General features: G+C 36.9%; 1 protein-coding gene and 1 non-coding gene across 3 annotated transcripts in view; both read left to right on the top strand.

Annotated features, from left to right (window-relative positions):
- Positions 1-13,187, top strand: part of HNRNPR (heterogeneous nuclear ribonucleoprotein R) — a 34,748-nt gene that overhangs the window by 2,798 nt on the left and 18,763 nt on the right. Inside the window, exons 2-5 of one of the 2 annotated variants that reach the window (XM_061148161.1) lie at positions 476-644; positions 2,903-3,021; positions 3,585-3,692; positions 5,662-5,775. In XM_061148161.1, coding sequence (XP_061004144.1) covers positions 488-644; positions 2,903-3,021; positions 3,585-3,692; positions 5,662-5,775 — 498 coding nt within the window. In that variant the 5' untranslated portion in view covers positions 476-487. The remainder of the gene's footprint in view (positions 1-475; positions 645-2,902; positions 3,022-3,584; positions 3,693-5,661; positions 5,776-13,187) is intronic. The other variant, XM_061148162.1, reaches the window with a different exon arrangement.
- On the top strand, positions 12,572-12,678 carry LOC133061109 (U6 spliceosomal RNA). Its single transcript, XR_009693939.1, has one exon. It is a non-coding gene; the product is annotated as a U6 spliceosomal RNA (small nuclear RNA).

Genomic DNA, 13,187 nt, shown 5'->3' with positions numbered 1-13,187 from the left:
CCACAGGGCGTTTATTTCACACCTATGTTGAATTTGAAGCAGAGCTAGTAAAGTTTGAAAGTCCTTGAGCCTTAAGTTGTCTGTGGGTGTTCATTCTGTTTTTAAACCAGACTTTTTAAAACTGTTTAAGAATTGAGAGCCGAGGGGCTTTTTAGGATTTTGTGGTGATCTGTTGATGAGCTCGTCAGGACACAACTGCTGCTTTTGTTAATCAGTGATTCTACCTTAAATAAATTGAAGCTTTTATCTAACCTAGTGTACATGAAGTTCCTTAAAGATGCAACACTTCCATGTACATTTCCCATGGTTTTACAGAATTCTCGCAAATTTAGGTCAGATACATCAGAAAAGCCATCAGAAATAATATTTCGATAGAGGTTATTAGCAGCATGTATACAAATTAGATAAATCATGCATTGTCCTACAAACTAGTTATTTCTGGCTTAATGTAATATAGCTCCTGAATTTTTTCCAGCAGCATAATAAAATGGCTAATCAGGTGAATGGTAATGCGGTACAGTTAAAAGAAGAGGAAGAACCAATGGATACTTCCAGTGTAAATCACACAGAACACTACAAGACACTGATAGAGGCAGGCCTCCCTCAGAAGGTGGCAGAAAGACTTGATGAAATATTTCAGACAGGTATAATATACATTTCTTGTTTCTGACTGGTTATGAAAGTGAGGGCAAACCACTTTGAATTTTATAGATTTTTTAAGGTTAAATATTACTTACTGTTTCTGATCTGTGTAGAGCTGAATGTTACTTTCCCTTCATTGAGGGCATATTGGGTTTGACTTTGATATTCTTATTTCATTATTTTGAAGCCTTAGTGTTGAATATGCAGTCTGAGTTGTTTCAGAACAGTACATCAATTTGTCTTAGATTTACCATCAATTAAAATGTGTTTCAGCATATCAAATTTTACATTTTTTTCTTAATCTAAATCAGTCGTCATTTTGCTTTTACTTTTCTACCTTTAGCTTCTTAATGTGATTGTAAAAATAGCTTAGGTCTTATTAGGTGGCATAATAAGAGGACTAGTTAGATGGTATTGTCTGAAATGATAATAAAATGTCAGACTCCTTGAGAGTTTGTGGCCTGTCCAGTTTGTAACAAACAGAAATCTACAACTCTCAGTAATTTGGAAGTGTTTGGCTTGTAACAGCTGTGTTTTTTTTTTTTTTTTAATCTAGAATCCCATGGTTAAGTGCTTAAGCAAATTTGAACATTTTAATATGGTTGTTGTAAGTGGTTTGAAGTTCTAAAGAGGGAGAGAAATATATATACCATTAGAGAGCATTGTTCATAAATAAATGTGTTCTCCCCCTTTGGGGCCATTAGATGGAAACGTTCTTCCTCTGTGTTTTGTGTGCCTGTCCAGATTTTGGGAGAGAAAATGGAATTGTCTCACAAACTGTGTCTTAAGTACTGTAGTAACAAATACCTAGTTTTTTGTCCTTATTTATTTATTTATTTTTAAATCCGAGAAGCTCAAGCTAAAGCTCATTTAGACACTAAAATGTCTTCTCAGACTGACTCCTGGGTGATGGTCCCTTTGAAAATCAGTGCTCAGGAACTTTCTTTGATGTTCTGCCATAGAGAATTGGCAGTGATCTGCTTAGAGATGCTCTCTTGTAGAGTGTTTTGTTATTGATAAGAGGTTGATGGCTTGGGTGTAGGGTTGGATTGACAGAATGGATTGATGGGTATCCTGAGTTGTGACTTTGGGTGGTGATATGGAATAGTCAGGTAAGGAAATGCCAATTATTTTGGCATGCTCATTTTGAGCTCTTAAATCATGACTTTTTTTTTTTTTTTTAAGTAACTTTGCAAGTGTTATTATTTATTATGGAATAAAGTTCTTTTTGGCTTTACCAAAATGGAGTCACTTTTGATGTTAGTTCATATGGACTTGGGGCTTTTAATCTGCCAAATATTTCCATTTTACTTTGGATCAGTTCTGAAATATATTCAGAAATATAAAATTTAACAGACTTAAATTATATTTAAACATAGTAGATGTTCTGTGTGCAGTTAAATATACTATATGTATATATAGAATGCAGTGCATATATTTTCTGTATACTTTGCTTGTAAGTCCATAGTAAAGTCCTTTTAATGCCATTTGAAAAAAAAATTGTCATTGTTGACAGTGTTGTTAATGCTACAGCATCTTTTAAAATCTCACCGTGACACTTGTGAAGAACAAAAAATGCCTTAAAATATGACTTTTCGGAATTGATTAGTCAAGCTGCACTTGCATTTATAGGAAAAATTTAAAATTTAATGTGAAATATGCCTTTCCACATTCTGACTGCAGCAAAGTAGATGCTCAAAACAAATGAAATTTCATTCTATCTTTGGTGCTAAGGAGGGAAAGCCTTTGACACTTTTTGGAGAGTGGGAAGAATTATTTAGCAAAAATAATTCATTTTTTCCCCCACTTCTTGGGTGGTTAGCAACAACTCCAGCAGTCCATATAATTTGAAGATTGATCCTTGGGAAATAGTGGTTTTTTTTTTTTTTAAACCACTCTAACATAATCAGAACTTATTATTTTAATGCTTATTCTATAGTACAGTGTGTATGTACATCAGATTTAACTTCCAAGATTTAAACATTTTGCAGAGTGGGAAATGGGGTTAGAATTTTTTTTTGTGGGATGTGGGGATTGAAATTTATGTTTATAGGTGTTAACATTGTGTCTTCTGTTTTCATATTTGTACTCTTGATCTTTCTATATAGTATTTGTATAGCTGACCTATATGCGTATAGTTGAATGAAAGTGTAGTTAGTGATAGTATTGAATATAGCAATTTTTGATGGAACATTGATAGCACAGTTTAGACTATCCTCTTTGTTGCAATAATGTTACCCGTTTTCAATTTAATTTTTAGGATTGGTAGCTTATGTCGATCTTGATGAAAGAGCAATTGATGCTCTCAGGGAATTTAATGAAGAAGGAGCTCTGTCTGTACTACAGCAGTTCAAGGAAAGTGACTTATCACATGTTCAGGTAAGGACATTATCCAGAAGAGTCTTTGGACAGCTAATGATCTGAAATTATTTTACTGTTACTTTTTTTCCTGTGGATAAGTGGTATTTTTTTTTTTAAAGTGGTATTTTTTATTTGTGACTACTTCTTCTTTAAAAAAATTAGCTTAAAAAAATCTACATGGCAAAAAGTTTTCAGAAATGCAAGTGTAAAGTAAAAGTCTCCCACTTCTTGTGACATTTTTGGATTATGTGAAACTGTTTTGTTATCTTAGAGGGAAATAGTGTAGATAGGAATAGTTTCAGGACATCTGGCAAAAATAGCCCGGATGCCTTTAAATATCAGCAAATGGAAGACTATTTTGCCAGTGCTGAAGGTAAGCTCCCCAGAGGTCTTACATGTCTTAAGTGCTGTCAGTTGCAGTCTCTGGCACATAGCAACCGCTCATCAAGTATTTGTTGAGTTAATAAATGAGTAAATATTTTGTTTAAATTCTGTTCTTCTGAAATTTAGATTTAATTGTATATTTGACCCTTCAACAATTCCTGATAATTCTTTTTCATTGAATTACTTGGCTGTTCTAGAACAAAAGTGCATTTTTATGTGGAGTTATGAAGACCTACAGGCAAAGGGAGAAACAGGGGAGCAAGGTGCAAGAGTCCACAAAGGGACCTGATGAAGCAAAGATCAAGGTAAAACTTGACTTGGGTAGTTGTAATGAAGTTAAATGTAATTATGAGATCCAATGCTCTAGAAATATTTATTTCTTTGGGTGGGTCAGGTCTTGGTGGTGGCACGAGGGATCTTCCTTGCATGATGTGCGGTCTTGCGTTGCGGTGCAAGGGCTTCTCTGCAGTTGCAGTGCTCTGACATAGAGTGCATAATGCATGGAACGGAGGGAGATCAGTATAACTATGAGCCATTATTGTTACTGTTATTATTATTTAGATAAACTGAAAGGAAAATACAGGGCCTTTAGTGTATCCTAAAGGAGATCAGTCCTGGGTGTTCATTGGAGGGACTGACGTTGAAGCTGAAACTCCAATACTTTGGCCACCTGATGCGAAGAGCTGACTCATTTGAAAAGACCCTGATGCTGGGAAAGATTGAGGGCAGGAGGAGAAGGGGACGACAGAGGATGAGATGGTTGGATGGCATCACCAACTTGATGGACATGGGTTTGGGTAGATTCCAGGAGTTGGTGATGGACAGGGAGACCTGGCGTGCTGCGGTTCATGGGGTTGCAAAGAGTCGGACACGACTGAGCAATTGAACTGAACCGAACTGAGTGAACCACATACTTTAGTTAAATGGATATTGATGTTTTGCTGTAGTGATAGACTTTTCAATTCGAAATAGTTGATGTTGAAGTTTGTACAGTTCCATCATGTTTTAGACAAGAAATTCAACTTAAAATTTTTACCCCTTTGTACCTTTTTTTCCTCATGTGGAAAATGGCACACTTCGATTCTTATATCTTAAATAATGGGTGAGAACTTTATTTGCTATAATGGTTATTTTTTTTTTTAACTTCTATTCATAGAATAGGTCTATGTTATTTCCCTAAAACTGGCTATCTGCTCTTGAGAAGGTGCATATTGTATATGTAATATGTGTATACTACATATTATACAAGTAATGGATAATATACATGTTTTGTGTCAATGGTAGAAGAATGGAGGGTCTAAGATAACTGTAATCCCAGGGCTATCCAGAGGTATTTTTTAAAACTATTGAACTTGATGTCATCTAAAGTTTCTCGATGCTCTAACATTCTGTGGTTTTTTAAAACCTGAAGTGTAAAATCCTCCCATTCCTAGATAGATTGCCTTTCTTTTTTTCCATTATGTCATTGTTCTGTAGGCCTTTCATATGAACATAAACCCTTAAGGGCAAAGACAGTATCATCTTTTCTATGATTCCTCTTAATACCTCATATGATGTTGTGAGGAAGGTTGGAAATGAGGAAACAGTTTATTTTTTGAAACTTGAGAGTATATTCATTTGGTAATTGCCAAGTATTTTGAGTCTGTGCTGTATGAGAAATGGTCTGGTTCTTATGAAGCTTATGGTATAGGAGTACAAAACAACAGAATCAAACAAAGTTTAAATTATTTGAGTACAATAGAAAGAGTAGGATGATATGAGAAATAGTAAATGAAAGTAGCTGCCTAAAAGACCTAGGACTTCTGATTTCTTCTTGTTTTTAAGGATAGAGAACATTTTATTTGAATCACTTGTGGATGTAAATATGGTATGTAAAGGGAACAAATAAGGGGAAAATCTGATGTAGAGGGGATACAAAAGGAGGCATACTGTGGTATGTAAGTATGAACAGATAGCTTGGGGTCAGCTTATGTTGAAGTGTTAGTAATCCTTCCCCCTGTTTTTCTTTTCTCATTAAAAAAGATGATGTGTGCTCAGAGACTTAATTTGCCTACAACTCTCCATTAAATGTCTGGAAAGGAGAAGTAAAAGTCTATGTGTGTGAGAAGAACCAGTGTGAATTCTGTGATTTTTTTTTTTTTTCTTTTTTTCCCCTTTGACTAAAATACTAAAATACTGGGGTACCTTTTGGAAAAGATTTATATTTTGATTTGTGTGTGTATTTGTGTGATATTTAACACTCAGATACTAGCAATTGTGTATAATTATCTTTAGGCCTTACTTGAAAGGACCGGTTACACCTTGGACGTAACCACAGGACAGAGGAAGTATGGCGGTCCTCCCCCAGACAGTGTGTACTCTGGCGTGCAACCTGGAATTGGAACAGAAGTGAGTGTTCTTCAGCCTTTGGCTGAAATCTTTCCACTTTGTAAATATTTCTGTCTGTTGTATAATGGGAAAAATAACTTCCATTTTTTTTCAAAGAGTAGCCATAACTTTTGTTTTGGTATCCATTTGTATTTTGCTGTCATCGTAAGTAGGGATAATCCTGTGAATGGTGGATACCTAAACGCTTTGTAAAGGAATGTATAGAGTTCTTGGAACTGGTAGCTAGAACCATGCAGCTCGCGGCACACCATTTTAGGTCCTTGGGATGAGGTTGTTAAGGAGAAGCAATTGCTTTATTCTGTTTTTCTTTTATGTCAAAATGGTGCTTGTCATCTCTCCTTGACCCTCCCCTCTCTGTGTTTACAGAGAGATTTATTGAAGGGAATGGGTTGCACATGGGAAGGATGTAGAATCAAATAAAAGGTTGAGCACGTTGGTCTATACTTGAAAGAAGGAGTCCCTTCTCCATCCGTGTGTTCATGAGGGTTTCTTCATATGCCTTTATGTTAAACTATTCTAATCCTTTAAATGGAGAACACTGAATGCCAGAAGATAAGTCCTATTGTTGCAGGTACCTTTTCTGATTTGATGTCTCCATTGTCTTTTTAGTGCCTAGCATAATGCCAGGAGTATAGTAGGACAGATAATTGGTGGTTATGGTTTGTTTTCTTTGACTACTGTAATCATGACTTCATAACTTAAAATTAGATTAAATGACAATCTTACAGGATTTTCTTTAAAGCAGAGTGAAGGGGGTAGGTCCTTAAGTGATGGTGTCAGTTAAAATATTTAGGTGGTATCATTATGTATCTCCTACTTATTCGAATTTTAAGAAATTCTAAAACTTTATTCAAACGTTATCAGTGACACCCTTCTGAGTGCTGAAATTTAACTTTTGAGGTAGCCCAAAGCACAGATTGTTATTTCTAGTTTGTGAGTATGTAAATAAAGACATCACCATTTAATATAACTTTTCAGATCTATATCAGAGCTAATTTTAATTATGTTCTCTGTATGTAAATGTACATTTATTGGTGGTTGTTCCCTGAGCTGCTTTTATGCATTATTATAGTTAGTATTCTGTTTCTTAATATTTAACATTATTAAAAGGACTCTAGGCCTTTTTATGATACCTGAATCAGGTACATATGCTTGTTTCTGAATTTCAAAAAAACTACTGTAAATTACTTGCTGCTACATAATTATTGATAGAGTTGGGATTGGGACTCTAAGCCATCTACATTCCTTTTAGGAGAAAGTGTCATTGAAACATAATATACTCACAGTTGTCCTCTCATTAATTCCCTGACACCATACTTTAACTTTAATGTTCTACTTATGTTGTGAAGTGAAGTGAAGTCACCCAGTCGTGTCCAACTCTTTGCGACCCCATGGACTGTAGCCTAACAGGATCCTCCATCCATGGGATTTTCCAGGCAAGAATACTGGAGTGGGTTGCCATTTCCTTCTCCAGGGGATCTTTCCGACCCAGGGATCAAACCCGGGTCTCCCGCATTGTAGGCAGCCGCTTCACCGTCTGAGACACCAGGGAAGTCCACTTATGTTGTGAACCCTTTCAAATCTACATTTATATTTCATTTTTAAAGAATATGGAGGGACTTTCCTGGTACTCCAGTGTAAGTTAAGACTCTGTGGTCCCAGTGCAGGGGCACAGGTTCAACCCCTGGTTGGGGAACTGGGATTCTTCATGCCATGTGGTGTGGCCAAAAGAATAATAAACAATATGGAAATATAACTCAGCTTTCTTACAGGGACTCCTGTACTATATGTATTTTTTTTCTAATGGTTTTAAATTTGCACCTAAGCCCTCATGTAAAGTGAATAAAAAATGGAATTGTTCCTTTGCCTTTTTCTTGTTCCTGAGACAAGTTGAAACACCTCCAAGAGGGAAATACATTTTGAAAAAGTTATCTATAGTATACCATTCATCATATGATATCCTTATTAATTATTATTTCACTTTCTTAGTCTTGTTTCTTTGACTAGTTATAAAATCCTTAGAAATAAAAGTTGTGTCATACAGTTTTGTTCTTCATAGTGCTCAATATAGCCTACTGTAAAATTGGTTGTATCTATTTTGTAATTAATCAAAATAAATTTTGTTAGCCTGTTAGGTAGGTTCATTAATGAGCTCTTTAATGGAGACTTGTTTTATCTTGGCTCTTTGTAGATAAGGTACTGGTGTGCTGCAGTCCATGGGGTCGCAAAGAGTCTGACACTACTGAGCGACTGAACTGAACTGATGTAGACAGGGAGGGATTTGCTAGTACTTTTAAGATTTCACTGGAAGTTCTTCATTTAATAAACTGTTCTGAGTACCCAGTTAAAAACAAATCATATTTTAAATGTAAAATTTGTTTCAGTTCAATTCAGTTCAGTCACTCAGTCGTGTACGACTTTTTGTCACCCCATGGACTGCAGCATGCCAGGCTTTCCTTTCCATCACCAACTTCCGGGAGCTTGCTCAAACTCATGTCCATTGAGTTGGTGACGCCATCCAACCATCTCATCCTCTGTTGTCCGCTTCTCCTGCCTTCAGTCTTTCCCAGCATCAGGGTCTTTTCTAATGAGTCAATTCTTCACATCAGTTGACCTAAGTATTAGAGTTTCAGCTTCAGTGTCTGTCCTTCCAATGAATATTCAGGACTGATTTCCTTTAGGGTTGACTAGTTTGATCTTCTTGTAGATTTTATATTACACTCCCTCTGTAGAAGAGAGATGTGTTTTTCTCTATGTTAGTTATGTGCAGCAGATATGGTTGCAGCAAAAATCCCTATATGAGATCAGCAGCCTAAAGCACTCCTGTCAAGCAATTTGGTGCAACAAAATTGCAGTATAAAAGTTTGGATTCCTCCCTTAAGTTCAGATTTCATGAGATTTGGCCCATAGTTGTTGAAGATTAAAGTTTTGAAAATTAGGAGTGTTTTAATATATTGGGTTGATGATAGATTTAGTAAAGTGATTGGTTTTAATTGGTATCACTTTTGATGCTCCAGGGTTTGGGGTTTTGTTCCTCTATGGTTCATTGCAGTTACTAAAAATTACTATTAGCTCTTGATTGAGAAAGTTGAAATTAGGGTCAGTGCCTCATACTGACAGTTTTGAAAGTAAGTTACGAGAAGACAATGAAGTTTTATCTTTGGAAAAAATCTACTGTAAATTAACTGTATGGTGAATACTCATTAATGGACCTTGTTGCTAAGCATTGACCTTGAGATGAGAAATATACAAGAATGAGAATACCAGTTTTGAAAAGTATTTTTTTTAGTGTGCCTTGGCTCTCACACCTAGTATGGCTATAGTATTTTTGTATCCTTTTTTCCCTTTTTATTCCAGTTTTATTGAGAAATACTTGACATACAGCACTAAATAAGTTTAAGGTGTACAGCTTAATTGTTTGACTTACATGGTCATGAAATGATGACCACACTAAGTTTAGGAGGCATCCATCACCTCATCAAATTAAATGGAAAAAAATAATGATTTTTCCTTGTGATGAGAACTCAGGATTTACTGTTAGCAACTTTCTTATATAACATAGAGCAGTGTTAGTTATATTTATCATGTGGTACATTGTATCCCTAGTTATAACTGGCATCCAGATCCTTCTCCTGCCAACCCCACCTCCGGTCACAACAAATTGATCTCTGTTTGTATGAGTTTGTTTTCTGTTTGGTTTTGAAGTTCAGTTGACCTTCAACACTGTTAGTTCCAGGTGCTCAGCATGGTGATGTGATATTCCTGTGGTTCCAGAACGATCACCATACGTCTAGTTACTGCGGGTCACAGTGCCTGTCTGTTCTTCAGCTGGTTTTGTAAAACTCAGTTTCATTGACATAAATGTAATCTCCATGCAGATCATGTCTCTATATTGATAATAAGCTCTGTATATTGGATTTAACTCTTTGTTTTATTAGCTAGTTGAAATGTTAAAAAGAAACAGGGTGTTTAACAGACGTATAAGTATATGACTTTGTAGCATCTGATTTGCATTATATATAAAGAAAAGCTGCTGTGTTTGCAAAAATAGCAAGTAGAAGCTGGATAGTGGAGCAACCGCTGTAGATAATCAGAAGCACTGTGGAGCTGCCTGGTTACTTCCATTGATTCCTTCCAGAGCCTTTGGGGCTTCCTCTGTTACTGTTGGAGTAATCAGTGGGTAGACAGCAGGCAAAACTTGTTCAAAACCTTAATGTCTAATGAGTAAAGGGAGAACAGTTGTTCGGGTATTCACTGGATTCTATTGGTTCTGGTGGGGAGGGTTAACCCGCACGTGACTGAGTGTTTACTCTGGACAGCTCATATGGAGCCAGAATGGCTCAGGGACTAACACAGTAATAAAAGGAAAACATTTATGTTACATTTCAGTTCATTAAAAACTGAGCTTAAAAAACTTTAAAAAGAGGGATGCTTAGTTAGTTTTTGAATACCATGTATTTTCAGCCTTTTAAAGTTCTTTTAAAGTCCTTAGTTAAACTGATCTTGAAATGAGACCATCTCCTGTTTCTCAAGCAAATCAGTGTTTTTGGCCTGTTTCTTCATGGACCCCAGTAATTATAACATTGGGCATAGGTTTGTTGATGTTTCTTTTATTTTTGTTTATATGTTTATTTTTGTCCATGCCATGTGCGGCATATGGGATCTTAGTTCCCTGAGCAAGGATCAAACCCTTGCCCCTTGCAGTGGAAGCGCAGAGTGCTAACCACTGGACTGCCAGAAAATTCCTTGATATTTCTTTTAAAATAGAACAGTGTTCTTATGAAAAAGCTGCAATGTCAGGTGGACTTCTAACATTCAGATATGATCATGTAGAGTACAAGAAGCTTACTGTTATGAATTCTTTCTAATCAATCAATTGCTTTTCCTGAAAATACAGATCTTTTCAAGTGCTTAATGAAGTAAACCTGAATGGTCCTGAAAATATACACATGTGTTAAGAAAGTGGTAGAATAGTCTGACACTTAGATTCCTCATTTAGCTGTGTTCAACTGTGTATTTTTCAAATATTTGTTTGTTTTTTGTCTGTACCAGGTCTCAGTTGAAGCACACAGGATCTTCCTTGCAATGTATAGGCTTTTCTCCAGTTGTGCACAGGCTCCATCCAGAGAGCTGACTCAGTAGTTGCTGCATGTGGTCTTGGGGAGCTTAGTTCCCTGACAGGGGATCAAATCCATGTCCCCTGCATTGGAAGGCGGATTCTGTTTTTTTTTTTTTGGAAGGCCAATTCTTAACCAGCAGGGAAGTCCCTCAAGAGTCTTCTCATAGTGCCACTGTATGTGCTGTCTTTGCTTTTGCATGCATTTGTAATGGGTAGGGAGAGAATACGGATGGTGAATGGTGTAATTATGAAGCATCACTGCATTATAATAGAAATGATATAAAGCTGAGTTTACTTCCCAGAACAGTTTTAAAATATTCAAATAACAAATATTCTCAAATACAAAGATATTCTAACCAGGCTAGACTTAGGTGTGGCCAGAGCCTAGCAACACTAAAAAATACATTTCAGAATTAATGCCAATTACTCTTGTGTTCACAACAAACTGTTTAAAATTCTTAAAGAGATGGGAATACCAGACCCCCTGACCTGCCTCTTGAGAAATCTGTATGCATTTCAAGAAGCAACAGTTAGAACTGGACATGGAACAACAGACTGGCTCCAAATTGAGAAAGGAGTACGTCAAGGTTGTATATTGTCTCCCTGCTTGTTTAACTTATATGCAGAGTACATCTTGAGAAATGTTGGGCTGGATGAAGCACAAGCTAGAATCAAGATTGCCAGGAGAAATATCAGTAACCTCAGATATGCAGATGACACCACATTTATGGCAGAAAGCGAAGAACTAAAGACCCTCTTGATGAAAGTGAAAGAGGAGAGTGAAAATTTGGCTTAAAACTCAACATTCAGAAAACTAAGATCATGGCATCCAGTCCCATCACTTCATGGCAAATAGATGGGGAAACAATGGAAACAGTGACAGACTTTATTTTGGGGGGCTTCAAAATCACTGTAGATGGTGACTGCAGCCATGAAATTAAAAGACGCTTGCTCCTTGGAAGAAAAGCTATGACCAACCTAGATAGCATATTGAAAAGCAGAGACATTACTTTGCCAATAAAAGTCTGTCTAGTCAAAGCTTTGGTTTTTCCAGTAGTCATATATGGATGTGAGAGTTGGATTATAAAGAAAGCTGAGGGTTGAAGAATTGATACTTTTGAACTGTGGTGTTGGAGAAGATTCTTGAGAGTCCCTTGGACTGTAGGGATATCCAACCAGTCCATCCTCAGGGAAATCAGTCCTGAATATTCGTTGGAAGGACGGATGCTGAAGCTGAAACTCTAATACTTTGCCCACCTGATGTGAAAAACTGACTCCTTGGAAAAGACCCTGATGCTGGGGAAGATTGAAGACAGGAGGAGAACGGGACAACAGAGGATGAGATGGTTGGATGGCATCACCAACTCAATGGACTTGAGTTTGAGTAAGCTCTGGAAGTTGGTGATGGACATGGAGGCCTGGCATGCTGCAGTCCATGGGGTCTCAAAGAATCGGACACAACTGAGCGACTGAACTAAACTACTCTTGTGTATTTTTTGTCTCAGGATGCCTTTTATCAGTAGGTTTTTTTTTTTTTTTTTTTTTAAGTGCTGTGCCCTGTTAATCAGTGCTAATATATAGAGTTGTGAATGCTGTAGGGTGAATGCAGTAGGGTGAGACTAATGAGAAGGGGTCAGATTCTGGATAACTTGAGTGTATATTTTAAGAACATTTATTATGCTCGCTTCGGCAGCACATATACTAAAATTGGGATGATACAGAGAAGATTAGCATGGCCCCTGCGCAAGGATGACACGCAAATTCGTGAAGCGTTCCATATTTTTGTTTATAATAGCCAGGAAATGGAAGCAACCTAGATGCCCATCAGCAGATGAATGGATAAGGAAGCTGTGGTATATATACACCATGGAATATTACTCAGCCGTTAAAAAGAATTCATTTGAATCAGTCCTAATGAGATGGATGAAACTGGAGCCCATTATACAGAGTGAAGTAAGCCAGAAAGATAAAGAACATTACAGCATACTAACACATATATATGGAATCTAGAAAGATGGTAACGATAACCCTATATGCAAAACAGAAAAAGAGACACAGAAGTACAGAACAGACTTTTGAACTCTGTGGGAGAAGGTGAGGGTGGGATGTTTCGAAAGAACAGCATTTATATTATCTATGGTGAAACAGATCACCAGCCCAGGTGGGATGCATGAGCCAAGTGCTCGGGCCTGGTGCACTGGGAAGACCCAGAGGAATTGGGTGGAGAGGGAGGTGGGAGGGGGGATCAGGGTGGGGAATACGTGTAACTCTATGGCTGATTCATATCAATGTA

Source organism: Dama dama, chromosome 8 (assembly GCF_033118175.1).
Source record: "Dama dama isolate Ldn47 chromosome 8, ASM3311817v1, whole genome shotgun sequence".
NCBI classification, from domain to species: Eukaryota; Metazoa; Chordata; class Mammalia; order Artiodactyla; family Cervidae; genus Dama; species Dama dama.
This window is presented reverse-complemented; position numbering and strand designations above follow the sequence as displayed.